The sequence below is a fragment of the Pezoporus flaviventris genome, unplaced genomic scaffold, assembly GCF_033815535.1.
Source record: "Pezoporus flaviventris isolate CSIRO_AGI_PZ_B2104156 unplaced genomic scaffold, CSIRO_AGI_Pfla_v1 ptg000002l, whole genome shotgun sequence".
Classification (NCBI taxonomy): Eukaryota; Metazoa; Chordata; class Aves; order Psittaciformes; family Psittacidae; genus Pezoporus; species Pezoporus flaviventris.
The window spans coordinates 14,755,335-14,779,007 of record NW_026892550.1 but is presented as its reverse complement, the minus strand read 5'-3'; the positions used below and the strand labels follow the sequence as shown (position 1 = coordinate 14,779,007).

The window sequence follows — 23,673 nt, the reverse complement described above, 5'->3', positions numbered from 1 at the left end:
TGTGTCTGTGGCCAGGAATCATCTACTTTGAAGATATTCTTTGAGATATTCAGGAAAACAAAATAAGAGAACAAATGCTTTCAGGGTTAGATTGCTCACACTTTTTACACTTAAAATAACTTTTTGGTCTTCTTTATCTTGTCTCATTTAATGAAATTTTTATCATCCTGTAGGAATCTTAGTACCCTCTTCAGTTTTGACAGAACTGAGCAGATGAGTCATAAGGTTATAAATGAGGTGTTCATGGTGAGAATATGAGCACCTTTCAGCAAAAAGCCATGTTTGAAAACTTTGATTGTTATAAAGAACAGTATGTCAAAACATGCCATACCTGCTTTCAAAATGGCCCTGCTGACAGTGATTCTGCTTCTCTGCCTCTATTGCCCAGCATGAAACTTAGCACACCAGGGATCATCCACACAAGCAGGATGGAATAGAAATCCAATAGATGGCCAAGATGGTTATAAAAAACCCTGATAAATGCATACATGTTAATTTACTGTAAAAAAATGATCAGTTCACTTGTAGCAAACGAATTTAATGGTAAAATGCAGCTTAACGGCTGCAAAAAGTTTTCAAACATAATTTATTATTCCCTTTGATTTTTCTTTTGATAAAATATATTACCTATTCTCAGGGATGTTTTATTTATTTGTAATTGGTTTTTATAAGGAAGATGCAACGGGGATGTATAGAACTAATACGGAATTTAAAATATGTTTATCCATCTTTCTTAAACTGCTTTTTCTACTGCATAAGACAGTGAAAGCTAGCTATTTAAAATTGTATTATTATTTATTGAAGCCATCAGTGTAATGCAGCAGCAGGAAAGCCTGCAACTCAAAGTGGACGATGCTGCTAAAACAGCTGGGTTATTGCTCTCTAATGTGTGTGAATGAATAATGTTTGAATGTACACTGTAATTATAATAGTAGTAAGAATCTGGAGGAATGGAAAAGAATATTTGCAACTCCACAGTTCCAAGTCAGTTTAGTATTTGAACAGTGGGTGCTCAGGGCAGGATTTTTCACCACAACACTGCAATCAAGTTTCTGTTCTGCATTTCTTCAATTAAATGCCTCATGAAATTTAAGTCAATTTGACAATATGCTTGCTGGAGTGCATGGAAGAGGTGGGGAAAAAGCCCCCAGACCATTACAGTAAGTAATCTTTCCCACTATATTGATCCTGCTGGATTCTGTGCTTAAGTAATTGTACTAGAGAAAAGAAATAATAGCCTAATAAAACATACCAGGATGCACAATAAATGTGCTTGGAGGTTGACTCTTGAAATGCCAGCTGATTAGGCAATTGTCTCTTGGATGTGCTTTTGTGCATATGAGCAGCTGTGCCCAGACCTCTGCAAGAATGCTGTTGGTTGGAAGTCAAGTCTGGGGCCTTGTATTAGTAGAAAGTTAAATCCAGCTTTGCTTGAATCAGAGTAAAAGGCAGAAACTATATTAGTATTAACAAGTAATTTCATCTTTTTAAATTTTCTTCCTATTGGGAGGGCCAGGGAGAAATCAGTGTCCCACCAAAAAAGTAACTTATATAGGGGGAGCGAAGGCTCCCATATCCAGATGCCCCTCATTTCCCACTGCTTCTATTGAGGAAGAAAAGCAATTCCCATTCCCAATGGAACCGTGAAAGGCCTGGGAAAAGTGAAAAATCTCAAAGAGAAGAGCAATATTGTCTCCCAAATGGCTGGGCAGTTGGGGTGGCAGCAAGCGAGGGGTGGCTGTGGGCAGGGAGGAGAATTCCAATCTATGAAGATAGATGTCAAGGAAACTGTGAAATCTCTGACTGTGACTTGCCTTTAGGTGTTATGCATCCTCTCCATCTATTTTTGAAATACAGTGGACCTATCAATATACAAGTAGAAGGGAGTTTTCTCAGGTCTCCAGTAGGCACAAAGATGTATCTGAACAAATGTCTGATATAGAACTTCCCAGAATCAGTCTGGGAAAATATAGCTGAGAAACTAAGAGGTTTTTATCTGTCTTTTTAGTCAGATTGGTTCTTTTTTGTTGCAAAAGCACCTTAAGAAAAAACAAGGCTTCATGTTATAGGAGAGTCAATACTTGTCTTTGCTGTCAAATGGTACATTCTGGAGTTAGAGTTTATCCAGAAGAAAAATGGTAGCCCATTTCTGGGGAAGGAATGCGGCTGTTACAATCTCCTAATAAAGGTGGATCCTGAATTTCATTTGCTCCTACATCTGTACTCCTAGTAAACATTGTTCACTTATTGTTGACTGTATATATGGTCACATACAAACACCTGGAGTTTAATTAGACTGATTAAGTATTAGATTTTGGGCCTACTGGGCTAGTTGTCTAGAGCAGAATCTTAGTAACTCAGGTAACTTAGAGGCAAGGACTTTTTATTTTATTAAGGATTTTTTTTTTTTTTTTTTACTGTAAGATTTTAATCAGCTGTCTATCACTGCAGCTGCTGACAAAGCAGCAGTGGCTGCTGGAAAAGGAGAGATATTTCAGTGATTCCTAGTAATTCCATAATGGTGATTATCACCAGCCTTTTTAAAAATAAAGGCAGGATCACCAAAGAAGAGCTTGAGCTAATCTTCCAGAGATTTTTTTACTACTTGTATCTGGTTTTCTATCTCACTTCTGTTGTTTTACTTTTTTTCAGTCTGGTTTTGTAAAGCATAATCAACTTGTCTTTGCTAAGCAGCAGAAGTTAACCACAGAATTAAACAAAGCAGAGTTGTTGGTGTGTCAGCAGTGGTATCTGATGAGTCTGATGTGTTCACAAATGTACAGAACTGGAAACCAAAGTGTTTTAATCTGTTAGTAGAAAAAGGCTTCAATTGAGAGTGGAAAGGGCGATCGTGATCTGCTAACAGATAAAAATACAGTTGTTGTGGAAGGAAGGGGCAGCTGATGAGCAAGAACAATGATTATCTCTTCCATTAAATTTAGAAGCAGATTGGTAACTTGCTATTCTTTATAAATTGGTTTGCAATTTAAAAAGATTTATAAGATTTAACAGGTGTAGATAGTCACTCTTTTATAGAGTGCTGGAGGTACAGCTAGAAAGATTACAGCTGTGTGAGTAAAGCTGCTCTTAGTTCTCACGGAAAATGAAAATGGCAGATAAAGATGGCAGATGAATATAAGTGACATAATATTATAGGGACTAAAGTCCCTGAGGTATTTGAATGCAATAACAATATAAATCTTCTTTGGTATTTATTCTGCAATTGGCTAGCATTGCAAAAATGAAATATTTATTAACTTCTGTATGATATAATGTGTACAAACAGATTGACAGTGTTGCCCTGTGTTCTTACAAGCATGGCTGTTGGTTAATATGAGATCTCTCTTCTCAAACATTCATGTCATATTTGCTTGTATATTATGGATTATTGTGAAATAGAAAATGTTTTCCTTGACTCTAAAGGTATCAGTAGTTCTACATGCAATCTTTTCCGATGTAGATGATGTATTTTTTTTGTTTAAGGGTATGACTACAATGTAGCCCTGGGAGGGAGCAAGAGCAACAGCCTCCATGTAAATGTAGCTCCCAAGAGAAATAGTGTGATTTCTTCCAGCTCTTTCTTGAACAGCTTCATGGCCAGCTGCAGCTGCTCAAGTAGCTCTTGCCCCCCCAGGAGCAGGCCTTGAACACAAGCAGCTAAAGTCCTGGGCTGGGGCAGGCACTCTGACATGTGCATCCTTGAATCAGAAGTACCTAAGGACCTGATGTTTTCTTCCACAAATTTTCAAGTGTCCATCATGAGACATGTTTTTTCTAGCTTTCCTAAATTGTTTGTCTCCTAACTGTATTTGCTGATATTGTGATCCAGTCAGTTTTTTACAAGTTTTAAAGAAGTTGGCAGAGGTGGATGTGGGTTTTTTATACATACTTTTCCTGAGCCTCTAAAAGTAGGCTTTAGATGCCAGATATACATTTACCAGCTGTCAGTCTGTGTCTTTAATATGTACTTCCACTGGTGAAATAAGGTATTGCTTATAAATATCCTAGGAGAGTTTGGTTGAAGTACAGGAGTAGAGAAGGAAATATAAAGAGTCTACACATATAGATAGGTTATATAGTTCATCATTGTCTAAAGGGAGTAAAAATTTATGATTCATTAATAGTTTGGGATTTTTTTTTATGTTTTGAGTCTTTGGAGTTAGCAGCCTGTTAACATATGTTCCTTTCTGCTGTTTCTCTTAAGCAAAACCAGAACTGGCAATCTTTCCCTCATATCCTAAAGATAATGTTTTCAAACTTTAAACTTCTCAATTCTAATACTACAGTATTACGATTTAAGGGCATTAGTAATTTTGCCCAAGGGAAAAGGCTGGTTTTAACAGCATCATGTTTAAAAAGACAAAAATCCTGTATCTTCTAACAGAAATCACCAACTTTACCAGTAAACTATATAGTATAGGGATTAGCGTACCTTGATAGATGTTGGTACATGCAGTGCCTGCGTATTCTGAAGTATATTTCGTGCTGTTTATGTATAGGAGCAGTGTCCATTTAAAGATCTACATGTCTAAACTCAAGCACTTGCACAGAAATGTTGTTTGAATTTTACAGAATGAGAAAAGGATAAACAACAAAAACCTCCAAATTTGAACCAAGAAATCATTTGGACAAAGTATCCTTAAAACAGACACACAAACAAACGTGACAAGCTTTTCTTAGTATTCATTGTTCTCTCACTGCTGTTTTTGTGTCCTTTAGTACATCAGGTCATGATTCTGGCTGAAAATGCTTTTCACATTTACTGCTGAGCAGTTGATATCTCAGGGCACATAATGGAAATAATGATAAGGTGAAAGCTATCCTCTCAAAATGTGGGTCACTTTTGAACTAAAAAGAGGATACTGTACCAAATCACTATGGTCACTGGCCAACAACTGCTTCATAGAGTAGTTTGCAGTTATGTCTGGGACTTTGTGTCTACTATCAATCTCTTTACTCTTTGCAAAACAGCTCTTGATGTGTTTCAAATGCTGCAGATATCCCTAAAACATTAATTAGCTAATTACTCTTTGCAGTGCATGGTGGTGCCTGCTTTTTCTTCTTTTGCTTTAGGACAGCTGCATTGCACAGATTATTGAACCAATCATTTAAATTGTATATAAGGCTGCATCTGGGATCTGACATCTGGATTTTTTTTCTCTGGACCCTTTTTCTCTTCCCACAAGTAGGGTTGAAATTGCTGCTTCTGTCAAATAGGGACTGAAAACTTCCACTCATTCTTGCTGCTTATCAGCACAAGGGCATACTCTGCAAAATACTGATTTAGCCATCAGAAAGCTTGGAAGTGCAAAAGTGAGCTGAACACCACTCCTCTACACCTGTAGTATATCTATTTTGTTTTCACTGGGGATTGACAGTTGCAGAGAGCCTGAGGTTGTTGGGACTATTCCTTCACTTTTCTGTCTTCCTTTTTTAAAACTGCTTTCTGCTGATACATGTTCCTCAAGAATATAAAACCAGCTTAGCTTTGCATTTTTTATTCATATACACAAAAAAATTTTATGGTTCTTAACTCTATTAATACCACTGAGAAACTTCTTTAAAGATCAGATTTTCCCTAATTCTGCTAAATGAGAACCTCAGTTCAATAAATGAGGCAACATGTATTGCTCAACCTTTACTGCAGTTGCATTCCCATTTCTCTAAAACAATTGAAAGTAAACAGCCTTCTGGCAGTGAAGGAATGAGCCACTGCATTCTGTTAGCTTGCAACTCAGAGCAGATATGGTAAATATTTCTTTTGGTATGCTAGGCAGTGTAATTCATTAGGAAGAAAGACTGTAATAAACTTGAATTCACCAAAATAATTTACTGGCTGGCTGAATACCATGTAATATAAACTTCTTCCTACAGCCAGAATCCAACTCAGAAAATCTAAGATATACCTTTCAGACATACTAATTCCATAAGTGTATCCTGTATACTTAAGAAGTATAAATCAGGATTAATCATAAAACACATTAAAAAATCAAAGTTGGACTGAACTGTTTTTCTGCTACTGCATGTGAGCATACAGGTTGTATATCTCCTTGAATCCTACACAGTAAGAAATGCTTGGCTACTGCTTCTTTTTTTTTCACGTGCATCTGGTATGACAGCAAGTGTTGACGTTGTTGTGTAGTATCTTTGTGCTGGAAGTGTCAGTTAAAACATACCAGGATTTATTTTCCTTGCTTGCCTGTTCTTTCACCATTAGCATTTGTTTTTTTTCCTACACATGATTGTTAGTCTTGGGCTACAACCATGAGATCAATTCTCAGAAATGAAATGTGCACTGCCTGCAAAGTGTCTTGAGGACAAAGGCTCCACTGTTTCAATTTTTTTTTGGTCAAATTATATTTTGCTTGGCTTAACAATCTGTGAAAGCTCACACGGTATCAAACAAGCACCAAAACAAGTGCAGAAAGGACAACATGCTAGTGACAGAGCAACAAACTGTCAGACTGGTTCAGGCAACCTTGGAACAGCCTAATTATTCTCCAGAGTTACTTCAGTGAAAGGCAGTGTGTGTTACTGTCACTGCTAACAGAGAAAGATCTCTAAGAATAAACATTACCAAATCAAGCATCAGTGGCAGTGAGGGAATGGTCTAAAGTCTTCACACACTCTTGGGGTACCTGAAATTTATTTGCTTTTCAGTAATAAGACAAAATTTTATTAGACATTTAATATTATTTTTATGAGAGGAAGATGTTAATGAAATGCTATGGCTATGGCTGCCTGTCTCATCATACAATCTTGTTTATGACTGATTGAACTCTACCTAAAAACTAGGTACTAAATTTTTTCCATATAACTGTGTTGCTGAATTAGAGTGAGTTCAGAAAAGAGCAGCATGATTGGAAAGCTGGGAAATTGCTTCCGAGAAGATTAGAGAAATTAAAATTCATAGCCTAGTGCACTGATGATTATTGGGACGAAATGATTCCTGAAGTATTAATGGCAGCAAAAATATTCTTGGCCTTAAAAATGACTGAAAATATCTTTAAAATGGCCTAAAAATTCAGACAGGTCCAAATTATATTGGTTTAGCAGGAGGAAGACTTGAAGTTGTCTCGTTTCTGAAATTTGCGTATGGCCATATGCATGTCAAGAAGAATGTGAAAACAATTATTCATGACCTCCAACCCCACCGCACAAAATGTAGTATCTGCTTGTCTAAGTTGGAAGCATTGATAGTATAGAGGCTGTGGTGAACCCTGCAAAGCTACTAAAGAAGAAAATATTTGATCCCTGCAGTAGCATTACACAATCAATAGCAGCATCTAAAGTTGGTTTTTTTGAAAGTTCAAGATAGTGTGCTTCTGTATTTTGTTGCTTCCCTCACATCAGCAACTACAAGAACCTCATGATACTGATGTTGGCTGGACATTATAATGCTTCCTCAGGGAAAAGCTGTAACCTTACTTTTAGTTAAGTGATAAGGCATTCTAAGTTCATTGCTCTCTTCAGGGTTTGTTTTTATACTGCTTCTGCTTTCCAAAGTGCCAGAGCAGCATATTTGCTGGAGCAGAAAATATTTCATTGTGTTACATGGATTTTCAAATATCACTATACTGGGATAGGGCTGTAAGCCAAGAAAAAAATGCATTAAGAGCTGAGAAACATCAAGTTATGCTTTTTCTCCCAGTCTCTTCCCCATATTCCCCCTTCTCTCCTTCTGTAAAGAATGGGAGTCTTGCTCACAAAACCTTTACATTTCCCGAACTGTTAGTACTCTGCCTAACTTATACTTTTGATGAGGGAATTAGAAAGCTTTAGATACCTCCAAGATTCCCAGTCAAATGAAAGCTCTGCTGGAGGACTGTCAGTGAGTGTTGGGAGTATATGCATTTATATCCCTGTATCTTCATTTCCCTTTGTTGCTACTCCTACCAGTAAAGCCATTCACTCTGTGTGAATTTCAGGCCCTACACTGGAAATAAAATAAAATAAATAAAGTCATCAGTGTCAGTTTTGTTTTTAAATGTACTTGGAATTAGCTTTAAACCTAAAGTTACTGCCCATAAAAATGCATGAAATTTTGTAACATGAAAAACTAGGTCACCTAGAAATGGGTCTACTCAGGAAAGGAAGCTCTAAAACATTGTTGGAAGGGATGTAAATCACAGAATGGTTGAGGTGGGAGGGACCTCTGGACTTCATCTGGTGCCACATCCATGCTCAAGCAGGGTCACCTATAGTCAGTTGCCCATGGCTGTGTCCAGATAGCCTTCTGCTGCAAGAAGGCAGATTACGCAGTGCCTCTGGTCAATCTTTGCTAGTGCTCTGTCACCCTCACCATTAAAAAGTGTTTCTTCATGTTCAAAGGAAATCTTCTGTATTTCGGTTTGTGCCCATTGCCTCTGGTCCTGTCACTGGGCACTGCTGAAGAACCTAGCTTCATCATCTTTGCAGCCCTCCTCGGATATTGATATACATTGATGAGCCTTCTCACTGATGGGAAGAACACTCCCAGCTCTCTCAGCCTTTCCTCATGGGAGAGGTGCTCCAGTCCTTTAGACATCTTCATGGCCCTTTGCTGGTCTCTGTCCAGTATGTCCATGTTACCCTTGCACTGGGAACTGGGAGGAGTGATTCAGGTGTGGCCTCATCTGATGAGGGTTTTTGTTTTTTTTTTTCTTGTCAGTGACAAAAGAAAGAAACTATGTCGTGCTTCAGGAGCTGCTAGTAAATCACACAATAATATACAAGCGGATGCTATGGACTGTTATGAAATATTGAATAATTCTGTGTGGTAACCACATGCTGCAGATCTGTAATCAAATCTGTGCATATGTTGTATATAGTCCAAATATTGCGTAGACCTCAGGGACAAGATCATTGTGACTACGGGGGGGGGGGGGGGGTGTGTGTTATGTTTCTTGAATGTGCTACAGCCATGTTATATGGGTTAATTTATTATAGCTCATATTATGGGACATATACACTCATCTTTTAGCAAGTACATCAAATGTAGAAATATGTCAGCCTCTTCAGACTTCATTTATAATACTTTCCTGTTGCTATGGCAAAGAAGAGTGATTCACCTTTCTAAAAGCCAAGGAGAGAAACAGAACATTTATTGTATACAGGTTACTTTATATTAGAGAAAGACAGGGACATCACAAGAAAAGAGCTGCATAGTAGAGTTGTTCTTATGATCATGTTTAATAATACATTTTTTTCCTTCAGTTTACTTGCTAACCATTCATTGAACCAGACTCACCAGCTTTGATAACGATGTTGTTAGGTTGAAGATTTAAAATTGACAGATGGTTGGTTTGGAGGTTGGAATGGTGAATATTCCTGTTGGTTACTAGAACGTTAGCTTTTATTACTAGCATACACAGTTCATTTATTTTCTCATTCATCACAGCAGAAATTATTGTCTCTTTCTTTAGGAATTCAATCTGAGGTCACCTAACTACAGAGTCCATAAAAACATAGCTTCTTAGATCTATAGGCTCTGATCATCCTCCTCTGGGCTTGATCCAACAGCTCCATGTCCTTCTTGTGTTAGGGGCCCAAGAGCTGAACGCAGTACTCCAGGTGGGGTCTCATGAGAGCAGAGTAGAGGGGGAGAATCACCTCCCTCGACCTGCTGGTCACAATCCTTTTGATGCAGTTGGCTTTCTGGGCTGCAGGTGCTCTCATGACACTACTGGGTCATGAGTGTTCAGTCAGATGAAGGTAGGTCAAAGATTTACTCAGATAATACTAGAGAGAGGGTGGGAATTAAAGATATACAGGTGAGGCATGGCCTGGGCTTGAGCTTTCTTAAAAATACTCTTTGCACTACCACTCAAGTAGTTCAATGGCCAGAGACAGCAGTAATTTAATTCATTTACTTTTAGAGCCAATCTACAGCAAGATTTCTTTTTTTGAGCAAATTTATCCTTACTGATGATTCTCTATTGGTTAGCTTAACGCAGTCTGAGCTTTATAACACAGCTAATAACGTAGTCGCATTTGACTGGCCCCTAGTAGTTCCACTACACTGTGTAGACTATCATTTAAGCTTACAAACTTAGTAGTGGTAATTCCTGCTGCTGCACGATCAAGTATGATTTAATATAAAAAGAAAAACAGGTCTGTAGGCTGAAGGCTTAGTCACATAATTTAGAGATAATTTCATTTGTTAAACAACACGGTGAGCTTTGCAGTAAAACAAACTAGAATTTGATTGCTTACTCTTACTAATGTAATTTAACCTTATTTAGGAAAGAAAAAGCCTCTCTGTAATGCTTTGATAAAGCTTGGTTATTTAAAATGCTATTGTTGTTTCCACCAACATGTCATTTAATTTGCAATCCACATTTATACTAGCTATTTTAAGCATAATTGTATAACATACTATAGCAATTTTATAGTAAAATGAAACTACCTGTAGCTGTTATGTTATAGGGTGAGTTGGTAATTGTTGTCTTGTGGGATTCTTTTCAATTCTTGTTTTCAGATCAGTAATGGCAGCTGTCCTTTGATATAGATCAAAGCAAGAACAAAGGCTTCTTAGGAGCAAGTGAGAGTCAGGTGAAAATGAAGAATTGAAAAAAGGTAACGAAATCCCATCCATACTATGGAACTAGACACTAAAATTAGGAAATCAACTTTATGCAGCTATAGCTGCAATATTAATTTAGTGAAATTTCCTTCTAAGTATGACACCAAACCTTCAGAAGCTTGATATCATATTTTCTCCCTTGATTGCAAACCAGTGAATCTCATCTTGTCTGTGCAGGTGTTGATTTTTTAATTTCTCAGACTATATTCACTTACAGCCGTTAAAGGTGTAGAGCACTTAGTGCAAATAGTGTACATATATGTGAAGCCTGAATCTTAGGTAAATACACTCTACATAGCTCTTCTGACTAGCGAAAGTTTATCTGCAGTTTGGGTTGGATAAGTTATCTGCCATATAATATTGTGTTCAGCTGCAGAGCTGACAAGATCAGCAAAGTGATTCAACACATTAGTCTCACTTTTCTAAGAAAATCATAGAATCATAGAATTGTTAGGGTTGGAAAGAACCTTAAGATCATCTAGTTCCAAACCCCCTGCCATGGGCAGGGACACCTCACACTAAACCATCTCACCCAAGGGTTCATCCAACCTGGCCTTGAACACTGCCAGGGATGGAGCATTCACAACTTCCTTGGGCAACCCATTCCAGTGCCTCACCACCCTAACAGGAAAGAACTTCTTCCTTATATCCAATCTAAACTTCCCCTGGTTAAGTTTTAACCCGTTACCCCTTGTCCTGTCACTAGAGTCCCTAATGAAGAGTCACTCCCCAGCATCCCTATAGGCCCCCCTCAGATACTGGAAGACTGCTATGAGGTCTCCACGCAGCCTTCTCTTCTCCAGGATGATCAGCTCCAACTTTCTCAGCCTATCTTCATACGGGAGGTGCTCCAGTACCCTGATCATCCTCGTGGCCCTTCTCTGGACTTGTTCCAACAGTTCCATGTCCTTTTTATGTTGAGGACACCAGAACTGCACACAATACTCCAAGTGAGGTCTCACGAGAGCAGAGTAGAGGGGCAGGATCACCTCCTTCAACCTGCTGATCACGCTCCTTTTGATGCAGCCCAGGATGCGGTTGGCTTTCTGGGCTGCAAGCGCACACTGAAGCCGGCTCATGTTCAGTTTCTCATCGACCAGCACCCCAAGTCCTTCTCCGCAGGGCTGCTCTGAATCTCTTCTTTGCCCAACCTGTAGCTGTGCCTGAGATTGCTCTGACCCAGGTGTAGGACCTTGCTCTTGTCGTGGTTAAACTTCATGAGGTTGGCATCAGCCCACCTCACAAGTATTTTATGAAAATTTTATAGTGTTCTGTGATTAGCTGCAGCAGCATGTTGCATTCAAAAATGTTAATTATTTTATCCTAAGAATTTGAAATATGTGTAAACTAACTGCTTTTCTTGTTTCTTGAAATTCTTTATAGCGGACATAGTTTTCTTCTGAAGATCTAAGATAGAAAATTTCTGGGTAGAAAACTGTAGATTATTGCTTGTGAACAGATATTTTACTAGCTAACTAATAGGACTAAGTTCATTATCCACAAGATAACCTTCCTAATAAGCTTAGATCCGTTGTAAACAAGAAGCTGAAGATTAGCAGTTCATCTGACCTGTACATAGGTGCCCTTTCTGTGTTTATCTGACAGTTTCTTTCTTTTCTGGTTGACTGATATTTTCCTCTGGGAAAAAAAGAGAGTAAAGAAAGAAGGGCAGCTAATTAATACTGCAGATTTTGTTTCTATTTTGAACTCATCAGCATTTTCCCTTTTCAGCTACATTAGGGGAAAGTATCAAATAGAGTCTAATGAACTATAACTGCTAGACAATTAAGATACCACTTCCCTGCTCCTCTTCCCCTATCCTGTCACCCTCTCTAAAGTACTTAAAACACTGGGCAGATTTCATCACTTAGGAAAATAGTATAATTCAAGTCAATTAATAAATAATAATGCATTCTTGCTTTGAAAACTGTTCAGTTTTGATCAGCTCCATTCTATATTAGACAACAGCAAATCCAGGATGTCTACACAGAAATGAAAATGGTTCTAAGTACGAAGAGATTCCTCTTTGTGAAAAACCTGAGGACTGATACTCTTTACAAGCAGATATTAAAACCAAAATATAGTGGAAAGACACAAACCGCTTCTGTGTACTTGGGAATCAGGTAGGCTTTCATATTTCTCTAATCTCATGTACAAAAGTCAGAAGAAATTGAAAAGAGAAAATTTATAAATCACAGTGAAAACTTTTTGTAAGCATTAAAATAAAAATAAGTGAAAATTCTTTGTGAAAACTAACGTAATTAAAGGAAAAACACTTCATTTTAGTGTGCTAATTTCAGTGACAGATTATAGTTAAAAACTGAGAGTTTATTGGAATTAAAGTAGTTTACCAGTCTTTATAAAAAAGTATGATAATACTGGGTAAGTTTGAAAGGAAGGGCTAGATCACTGCTCAGGTTGGGCTGGGTATTGGTCGGCGGGTGGTGAGCGTTTGTATTCTCTTCCCTTGTTATTTCCCTTATCATTATTATTACTGGCGGTAGCAGTAGTGGTTTGTGTTACACCTTAGTTACTGGACTGTTCTTATCTCAACCTGTGGGAGTTACATTTTTTCGATTCTCCTCCCCATCCCTCCGGGAGTGGGGGGAGGAAGTGGGGGAGAGTGAGCGAGCGGCTGCGTGGTTCTGTGTGGTTCTGAGTTGCCAGCTGGGCTTAAACCACTGTCTAATTATATAAAATGTCAGGAAGATTTTATACCCTAATACACTGACCACATAATTATTATTTCCTTAATTGTTCAATTCATAGCACCCTGCATGTTATTCTCAGCATTTGCTACTTCTTGTGGTGTGTTAAATTAGGAGGAATATTGTTTTAAAATGGCAGATCATATTTTCATATTTGCACAGCTAATCACCAGGGGGAAGGAACTGGTGCGAGCAGGCCCATGGCCATGAATTCCACCCCATCCCTTGAGGAGCACCATACCTTGCCATGTACCTGCACCCAGCGCAACCTTACACTGCAGCATATCATAGAATCATAGAATAGTTATGGTTGGAAAGGACCTTAAGCTAATCTAGTTCCAACCCCCCTGCCATGGGCAGGAACAGAGGGAAATCAGCCTAATGCTGTAGCTTTGTGTGCATGTTTATTGCTAATTCAGGAGTGCTCTGTGTTGGAGTTTAGTATTAACATGGTTATGTTTTCTCATAATTAATGCTTCAGTAAACCCACAGGGCAGTAGCACCCAAGTTTCCAGGAAACAATAAAGGTTCAAGTTTTTGTGGAGAGGAATTTATAGCCGGTGAGGATGCACAGTTTAGATTTCTTAGCTTCCTAACAATGCTAGCACTTTTTTTCTTTCTTTATTTTTTTAATATGCAACCTACTGAAAAATCACAAGAAAGTTTTTATGCAAATGTTTAAATATATTACTTAAACACCACAAGAATGCATTGCAGTGTCAAAAATGAAAGCAGGAATTAGGGAAAGACTAGCAGCTAGAGCAATGCTTGGATATTGCAAGCTGTCAGCCCCTGGTTTCAATGCTTCATGTAAAGGATGGTGTTCTTTTGTTTCCTGGGGATGGCATTGATTAATGAACTCCTTTACTTTGAACAGCTTTTATAATTTGCTACTAGTGTCAATACAGGCACCCCATAAGGATACGTCACGGAAATATTTATTTTGAAATACTTGTACAAAATACAAAAGTGAGAGAAAGAAATTCCGTTTGACTGTGGATTTAGGTAGAGAGATCAGAATACAAAGAGATGCCCTATATATAAATGAATTTTATTATCTTCTTGGCCAAGACTGATTTCATTTTCAAATGCTTTGAGGCATGGAATTTTCTTGATTGAAACACTTCCAGAAGAATTCATGTCTGTAAATGACACTGTTGTTTTAATTTGTTGCATGGTGTATTAAAGGAAGCATTTCATACATCACTTCCTTTTCCTTTCCACATAGTTTCTTACCCTTACTTCTTTACTTTTCAGAGCTAAGACTTGTTAACTCACAAAGTCTGTGTGTGGTTCCTGTAACTTAGAGAGCTCTCACTTGAAACAACAGGAAAAAATAATAATCTCCAGCCTTTTAATTTTTTTTTAGACAGAATATAGGTCTCTCTTCTTGTGTGGAAGAAAACAAAACACTGGTTATGGCTGGGTCTACTTGCTGGGTGGATTTCTGAGCATGGGTTGGCACATTCATTGATGGAGTAGAAGGGCCTATGCTCTCAAGAGCACAAGGTAGCCTGGACCTACTGCATGAAGCGAGAATGTAGACTAACAGGATGGGTCAAAGTTCTGATCCTAGAATCACATCAAGCCTTGCAGTTTCATGAGTATTTGATTGTGCTTTATCGTTTGAGAAAAGGAAGGAAAAATAAGACAAAGATTAAAATAAATAGGAATAAACTAAATGGAAAAATAGAAGACAGAGATGAGAATTAGTTAAAAATGAACATGTCAGAGCCTTAAAAGGAGAAATATTATGGAATAATTAGAACTCAAAAAGAGCAAACAAAATGTTAATTTTACTTTAAAAGGAATAGAAGTTAACATGAAAATGCAATAAATAAGTCTTTCAAAATGAGGCAAAGGTAATGATGTATTTGGAAAGTGCCAATTTTGGGACAGTGTATTTTGTCTGATTTATTTTTATTGTGCTTTCCTCTTAGACACCAATTTAGATCTACAGGTTAATAGACAAAGGAGCCAACAGTCAGGTTGAAATCATATATAAATAATACAGAAGTCATGACATTGTAGTATTAAATACCCAAATGAGCAAAATCAAAGAATATTGTTGCTTATTTATTGCCTAAATAGAACCTAAAATTAACTGAAGCAGACATGTTTTTTTTGAAAAAATCATATGCAGATTCTAGTCTGAATCATATGCAGATTCTAGTCTGCTGCCTATGTAGAAAAATCTGTGACTCCTATTATCTATTGTAATTCCATGCAGAAAGCCTACAAAGAAAAAGCTGAGAAAAAATTGGAGATTAAATTTTTCTTTCTTTACCTGGTAGTCCATAAACAATAGATTGTTAATATTAGAATTTGTTATTGTAGTGCTTTAAGATTATAATGGCTTTCTGACCAAAAAATAAAAATTTCCCAAGCTTGTCAAAAGTTAGTAAAAATTGTTTCTGATAGAAAGAGTTAAGCAACCTCTGTTGAATGGTTGATATTGGACATCCTTTACAAGATTGATTTTAGTGTTAGATCATATGTGTTTCTTCAGTAATAGGGGTGTCTGAAATTATATTTTCTGAGGCTTCATTTTATTCTAGTGCCTTGTATACCAGTGGACAGGATTTAGTTAAAAAATTAGGCTGGGCACAATAATAAGCATTTAAGCCTAACCTCATAATGTTTATGTGCTGCATAAATATTCTTCAGAGCCTGTCCTTCCCGCTGGGTCCACTGGGTATCCTCTTGGTAATCACATTAATAAACACAAGACAACTAGTTTTATACAGACTACCCAGTAAATCAGCTGGGATCATAAGTCTCTTTTCTTTTTCCCCTGATGCGTAGCCTGGGCAAGATCTTCCCAGGATCTATGTAAAATGCCTAATTCCTGTTCATATATATCAGTTTAGGGTTCAGCACATGTCCTTAGGCAGAAAAGCACTGTTTTGTTTTTCAGTCAATAAAAACTACACACTCCCTGGCTACAGAACGGGGGTCTGAGCATTGTATGTTTCCTTGACAGCTCTGTATTTTGCTAGCTGGAGGCATTTTGCTAGCTGATGTGTATTTCTTTAATTTCCATTCTCATGTCCACAGAAGAGTCTAATTAGATTCTGGTGATGCTTAAGACAACTAAAGGACAGTGTTTTCTCTGAACGTTATTCTTTCTAATGCAGAGGGCAGTAGATTTCTGATACGCAGCATTTAGCACACGTGAAAACAGATGTCTGCCTTTAGCAAACTGCCATTGGTCAAACTTAACTCAAATTGTGCTAAGGATAGCTGGGGAAGGGCTCCTAAGCTGGGGAGAATCACAAAGCCTGGGTCTGGAAGCACTGGAGTGCAGAGTGCTGATAGCAGTGTGCTCCCTAGTGCAAGTTTCTTCTTGGCACTGACACAGGCAAGTCTCCAGCTCAGACACAGATGTTCCTCCAGCAGCTCTGAAGTAACGCTGCTTGCCGGATACAATGTCATACCCAGGGGTTCATGGTCCACCTCAGCTTTCTAAGAGGACTCGCTACTGATGAAATCAAATGCTGAGAGAAGCATGAGCGGCGGGGCTTTGTCTAATATTTTGTCTCGGAGTGGCTGGTAAATCCCCACAGCTCAGTACAGCACTGCTTTACACTGCTGCAACTTTCTTCAAAGCAAACTCTTGGTAAAATCCTCTAATCTTCCTCTGATTGTGAACCAGTGTGAAGACTGGAATGATTTGCCTGTTGGAAGAATGTTGACTCTCGAGTGGGAGTCGGAGGGACTGCAAACAGTGGGTATTGTTGTGATTATATTTGCATCTCTGAAGCTGCTTCATTTGCTGGGACTGATTGATTTTTCAGAAGGTAAAGTGGTCACTCACAGTTTGTGCTCTTTGTAGGCGTGGTGTCCGATCTACTAAAATAGAGAGTGTCAGGTATAAAACCTGTGAAATGAAAAGGCTTGAAAAGTGAAAATAACATTCAGACTGAAAATCCTGGTGTGCTTCTGCTGGTTTTACTTTGTTACTGAAAACAGAAGTAGGTGATAGCATAATATTTGTATTTTACAGTGAATTTCCAAGTGCCAATGAGTTGATATTTATTAGAAAGACTGAAAACAGAGAGCATAATGCCTGTCAGTTGTCTTTGAAAGCTGATCACTGCTACAAAACTTGATAGATTCATTGAATCTTAGTTCAGTTCATGTTTATAACATGCTTTGCTCTTCTGATTTATCACGCAGTTAGAGTTTTGTTCTGTATCAGAATCCACGTTTTAAAACTCCATTTCATAGATAAATGCAAAACTGCTAGTGCATGTTAAGCTTTAGGATCAAGTCTGTATGACGTCTTTCAAAAAAAGGCAGATATGCCAACATTAAACGTAGGTATTTGAAATACATATAATGAATATAAATTTTAAAATTCCTGATTACTTGCTCAGATTTCTGTCTGCTTTCTACTATATGGGTCACCTACTCTTAAAGAGGGCTTCACACTAACTTATTAGGATTTTTATTTCAGTAGTTAGGTGGTTTTCATAGAAATATGAAAATTCAGTTAATGACATCTTTTACTGATAACTTTTCAGCTGTTTTTGAGAACATTTAGCGTGGGCTGCTCTAGTGAACAAAAGCTGTTCACTCACTGAAGCCCTTGCACAAAAAAATACTTGCTTTCTTCAGTATGTTTGTACAGGTGAGCCCAAACCAATCCTTTTTGATGTGTAACTGCTTTCAGTCACAATCACACAGCCAAGGAGAGCACTCCAGTTTTCTGGAACATTAACTTTTCATCGTGGAGTAGGATCTCTGATGGATGTTTATTCACATCATCACCTCATAAAATTGTTCAGGGTGCTGATAAAATGTGAAATCTTTAACACAGCACTTTTACAGTTACTGAACAGTTGAAATAAATCATCCTTAAAACTGTATGTGGTAAGAATGTACATTTGCTATATTACTATATCTATATAATGCATTGTTTATGGAATTGTAAAATTACTTTTTGAATTCTAAACGAGTATTTTTTCCTCATAACTGATGCTCACTTTGTTTTGGTTTGGTTTTGGGGTTTTTTTAATGCTTTTGGTGTGTAGCATTTTTGACATCTAAAAAACTCCACTTCCTAGAAATGTGTTAGCTTTGACTTTATGACACATGGTAACAGACAGGAAAAAAAGATTAAAATACAATATTGCTTTTTAGCAAATCTCGAGTGAGATCCTGTTCTTGATTTCTGACAGAATGATCTTTCCATTAAGTCTGTGAGAAGATGTTTCATATGTTTTAAAGGATATTAAATCACCTTTTTTTTTAAAAAAAAAGCCCCCAGTAGAATTTATACTGATGTTAATATAAAGAAGTCCAAGAAGATATATCATTTGAAATACAACTTTTTGTTTTAAAGTACCCATTAGTGCTACGGCATTGTCTTCACGATAATGGAATAATTCACTCAAAAGATCCTAGCAATATAAAACCAGTCTCTAAATGTAAAAAGATTAAACAACATTAAAAGGTACAGTGAATATATTTATATCATCCACAGTGTGAATAGCTTCAGTGACTCGGGGGATTTACAAGTCCCCTAGGGCTGATTTGTGCTAACTTCTCCATGCTTGGGATACTACCATCACCATTAAACAAGAATTCTACCGCAGATGATTAAGGAATATTTCATAGGGTATCAGAACTAGTGGCTTGTTGTTATTCTAGTGAATGCAAGGACAGGGTTTCTGTTGATGTACAAGCAGGACCATATTTGAATAGCCAGTGCTGCTCCTGAAACCAAAATGAGCAATTAGCCCTCCCCATCCACCCAGTGAAGGCAGGGCATGAGTCATGCACTGAAACAAAGCTGATCCTGTAGTTAGGCTTTCTGATATCTTAACATTCTTGTCTAAATATCCCTGATATATTGACTTGTTCTGAAAATACCACAGGAGGATAGGATAAGGCAGCATGCTTGTCCTGATGTTTGCTATTACAAGACAAATAAGACAGCTAAATGACAAATCATTAGTTGCTAACTTGTTACAACTCCACTAGTTTTAGTGAGGTTGTGAAGATGCATTATGGCAATTTCTACCAGCAGATTTACTTGTCTAAGCCCAAAGCAAGAGTCACCAGAAGAAATAGGAGCAGTATTAAAGTGATCCACAGAAGCATTGTGGACTGAGTAACTGGAGTGTGTCCATCCTTCCAGTTCACTTTTCTTCTCTGTCCACAGAAGTGTAGAGGTAGCTTTAGCTTCATTGCTCTACTCTTTAATTTGTTTGTACTGTAAAAATGCAACAGCTTGTTTATTGTTTATTTTTATAGCTGTTTATAGCAAGATATAAAATATCCTATATTTTGTATTATAAGCTCTTTCAGTATTATTTTTTTAAAAGAAGAAAGGTAAAATAGTAGTACATTTTAATTGCAGACAAACTTATTCTTTAACACAACTATTGCAAATGTTCTACTCAGTACTGCTTCTTCAGTGTGCACAGTCATCTCTCCTGAAAAAATGGACTTTCAGTTGAGCAAGCAAAAAAATGGGCCATATGCTGTGCTGTGGTGGACAATCACCCTCCTTTACTTTACATAGCAAAGGAGGGCTTGGCTTGCCCTCACTCCTCTGTGGGAAATTTGGAGAATCCAGGCAATCTTCTTAGTTTTGTTACAGTGTTCAACATTTGGAAGAACAGGAAACCCAATTTGATCCCCTGTCCCAGACTAGGGACTATGTTCGACTTTATCCATCTTCCACTTTGCAAGGAAGGAGAGATTAGAATGAAAAGCTGGCTTCCCTGCAGCCAGCAACCTATTTCAGTTATAAGGACAGAATTAAATCAATACCACTTTTACTAGAAGAGATGAAACAATCCTTTCCCTCTCTGTTGAAATTCTCCTTTCCCTCTCTTTCCATTACTTTGAAAGTTGTTTGACACTGATCAATATCTTCTCTCCAGCTTTCTTGCCTGAAACTTTTGCTGCTGGGCATCATCCCTACAAAGAGTTTGTTAGTCAGCTGGGAAGGTGGGCAATCAGAACTGAAACAAAGGATTAGAGGAGTAGAGTAGCAGCAGCAGGCTTACAGGGAATTCATCCACCAGAAACTTGGAGGGAAGAAATGGCAAAATGAAGGCTTCAGCTTGTTTTTGTGTGTCCAGAATATCTGTCAAGTGGTAGCTATACGAAGAGGTTATGTAAATATGTGTGAGCAATTTTGTAAACATCAGGGGACTGCATAAATGAGAGTCTGTAAAAGGACAAACTTTGTGCCTTTTCATCATGCATTGATTATGTTTTGAAGTGTAACGCCTCATACAGAAATGTTTTTCTTACACTTGTGAGTAGAATCAACCAACATTGCAATCTGTTTTAGACCTTGCTATTCCTCCCCTTCTCTTTCTGCTAATCTCTAACAGTTTCCAGAGCTTGCTATTACATTTCAAATGTTTATTCAGATGTAAATTTCCTGACTGGCATATGGGTGTCCTACAAACTCAACATCTTTTGGCTGGTAGAACCCACTGACTTCTACATGTCTTTCAATTCAATAGGTTATCAAAGCTACATAGGAATATTTGATCTTTAGTTTCTCTTACTGTGTTACAGAGCAAAAAGCAGTTCACAAACAGTTATCAATAAACATTTGACTGCACAGTCGGCTTTGAGAGTAAACAGGGTAATTTGCTGCTTTGACTAGACTTTGGAAATTGAGGAAAAGGGGGTGTATTTCCTACAAAGAGAGGTAGTTTTCTGTCTTAATATGTATCTGCCCTCTGCAGGTACAGAAAGACCTTTTATTTGTTTGTTTGTTTGCTTGTTTCTAATCTAATTTGGATGGACCAAAGCCACCTGCAGTCCAGAAGTCATGTTAGTTCATTCATCTGTTCTGTCATGCCAACATGCTATAAAATGTGACCTCTTTCATAGCTCAAATACTTAAAAGCACAGAGAGGTCTGCAGCCATCTGTGTTAACATGTTGTTAGTTACCCTTACGGTCCAACAAAACCAATAAGGTTTAAAAAGTTGTCTTGAGTGCTGTATTTTGTCACTCTTAGAAATGAATGATATAGGGAGAGACACAGTGCTGAGAAATTCTCCATTGCTTCATATTTTTCTAAGCAAAAGGACTCCCAGAAGCAAGGGAGTTTTCTCCTTGTCTACATGTGGCTGAAAAGAAACACCATAATTTGAATGTCCTACCTGTGCACTGATGCTGTGCTACAAGTCCAGCTTCCAACAGGTGGTCCCTCTCCTGTATAGCCTCTCTCAGCCAAATGGGATGCAATAACTACACAATAAACAGAAAGGTAAGGAACAGACCACACAGGAGTATGTGTCCTTTTGCCTTTTCTCAGCAGCTGCTTATAACACCTGATTTAGGCTCTGATATCAGTAAGCTGCTCAGTTTTCACATGGTGAAATGACCATTTCCTACTGTTTTTCTTCTCCAGAGATAGTTAGAATTGGGGGACCTAACATGTTCTAAGTATCTATTGCCTGCCTCAAAAAGTTCCTTTTCATAGATGCTGATATTTCAGTGCCAATTATAGAATCATAGAATCATAGAATCGTTAGGGTTGGAAAGGACCTTAAGATCATCTAGTTCCAACCCCCCTGCCATGGGCAGGGACACCTTATGCTAAATCATATCACCCAAGGCCTCGTCCAGCCTGGCCTTGAACACTGCCACAGATGGAGCATTCACAACTTCCCTGGGCAACCTATTCCAGTCCCTCACCACCCTAACAGGAAAGAATTTCCTTCTTATATCCAACCTAAACTTCCCCTGTTTAAGTTTTAACCCCTTACCCCTTGTCCTATCACTACAGTCTCTAATTAAGAGTCCATTCCCAGCATCCCTATAGGCCCCCTTCAGATACTGGAAGGCTGCTGAGGTCTCCACGCAGCCTTCTCTTCTCCAGGCTGAACAGCCCAACTTCCTCAGCCTGTCTTCATATGGGAGGTGCTCCAGTCCCCTGATCATCCTCATGACAATTCATGATATCCAGGTACTGTCAGGTTTCCATTGATCACCAGTCAGTCTTTCACACCAGAAATGAGAACTAGCAATCCCTTCAGCATCTGATATATTAGCGCCTGTGCACATACACTGTTTATTTCCTGAATATAGGTAGATGAAAGGTGGTAAGTTTCAAACATTACCTTCCCAGAGGCATAATTATTCCCTTCAGAAGTGAAAAACCTGGATTATTTTTCTTCTTCGGGTGTTTCCGCAAGTCTCTTTGTAAATCTTGACAGAGATTCTGGATTCTGGAAGGTCACTTTAGGAAAGTCAGTCTATAGAAATATCTCTAGATTGCACAGCAGGGACTAAGATTAAGTTGGTGCTTTAGGTCTAATACTGATCCAAATTGATGTAAAAATTAAGGTGCAAATTTCAGTATGCTCATTTACAAGGTCATGTCTTCTTGGACATACGTATGCTTATATTTGGGTCTGAGACAGGCTGAAACTTGCTGAAAATTACTGAATCTTGTAACCATCTCTTACACGTAGCTCAGGGTTGTTGAAGATGTTCTATTTGCTCTTCACCTTTCCTCAAAGACCAGGCTCTTTCAGGTTTGGGAAGCACCATCTTGACTAACCTTCTTATGTAATAACACTAGAACATTAATATACTGAAGCTAAAAATTTTCTTTTGCTTTGCTTTTACTTTAGTGACTTTCCTATCTGAACCTGGTGATAAGATGCACAAATGATATACAAGTGTAAATTAATGTGATTTACAAAGAGTAAAATTCATTCTTTCATATCAAAATCAGGGAAATCATGCATCAGCCTAAACATTTGATTTTAGTGAACTAGGAATTAAATGAAACAATTAAGAGTTTTAAGGAAGGCTTTATTGTTTCGTGGAGTTCTTTTCATTATCTGCTTCCCATGGACATAGATACTGTTTAGATACTGTGTGAAAAGTGGAGAGAAATATTTGAGGTACTGGTAGAAACCAGGAAGATTTCTGTAAGGAATGTACTGTCTCTTCACATGAGAGTTCACAAAAGGATTAGGCATTATGGATTTTTTTTTGACTGCTTAGATGAAACGTTTCTTTTTAGCATGCACTCACCCACTGTACTAAAACTTTACTCTCTGGCTCATGATCACACAGTGTATTTGCATCCTAACTTGAAAAGAGCTCCTTCTGGCCACACTGCTCTGCAAGAGCCCTTCCCCTCAATTGCTGGATCATCCACTTGGACATTTATATTCCTAGCCTTGATTTACTTTTTCTTTTTTTTTCTTTTATTCCCCCAAGAAAACATGCTAGATGATAGTCATTTTAGCCTGAGGGGTTGACTATTTACAGGCAGGTAGGGCAGCTTCTCCTTGTTCTTGTCTTTGCAAAGATGTACTTACTTTTGAGCATTTTTTGAAGTTTCTTCAAGAGATGCTGTGGATTCATCTTAACAAGGTCATTCATCCAAAGAAGTTTGGGGGTT

The 23,673-nt window shown here is 38.0% G+C and overlaps 1 protein-coding gene across 9 annotated transcripts in view; it reads left to right on the top strand.

The window, feature by feature from the left end:
* The window catches only part of KCNIP4 (potassium voltage-gated channel interacting protein 4), a 438,015-nt gene that overhangs the window by 307,483 nt on the left and 106,859 nt on the right, over positions 1-23,673 (top strand). The window contains exon 1 of one of the 9 annotated variants that reach the window (XM_061470174.1): positions 16,491-17,072. The exons of 7 other annotated variants lie outside the window; for them this stretch is intronic. In XM_061470174.1, the coding sequence (XP_061326158.1) occupies positions 16,961-17,072 (112 nt within the window). In that variant the 5' untranslated portion in view covers positions 16,491-16,960. Of the gene's footprint in view, positions 1-16,490; positions 17,073-23,673 lie in introns of those variants that run through there. One more of the 9 variants, XM_061470223.1, reaches the window with a different exon arrangement.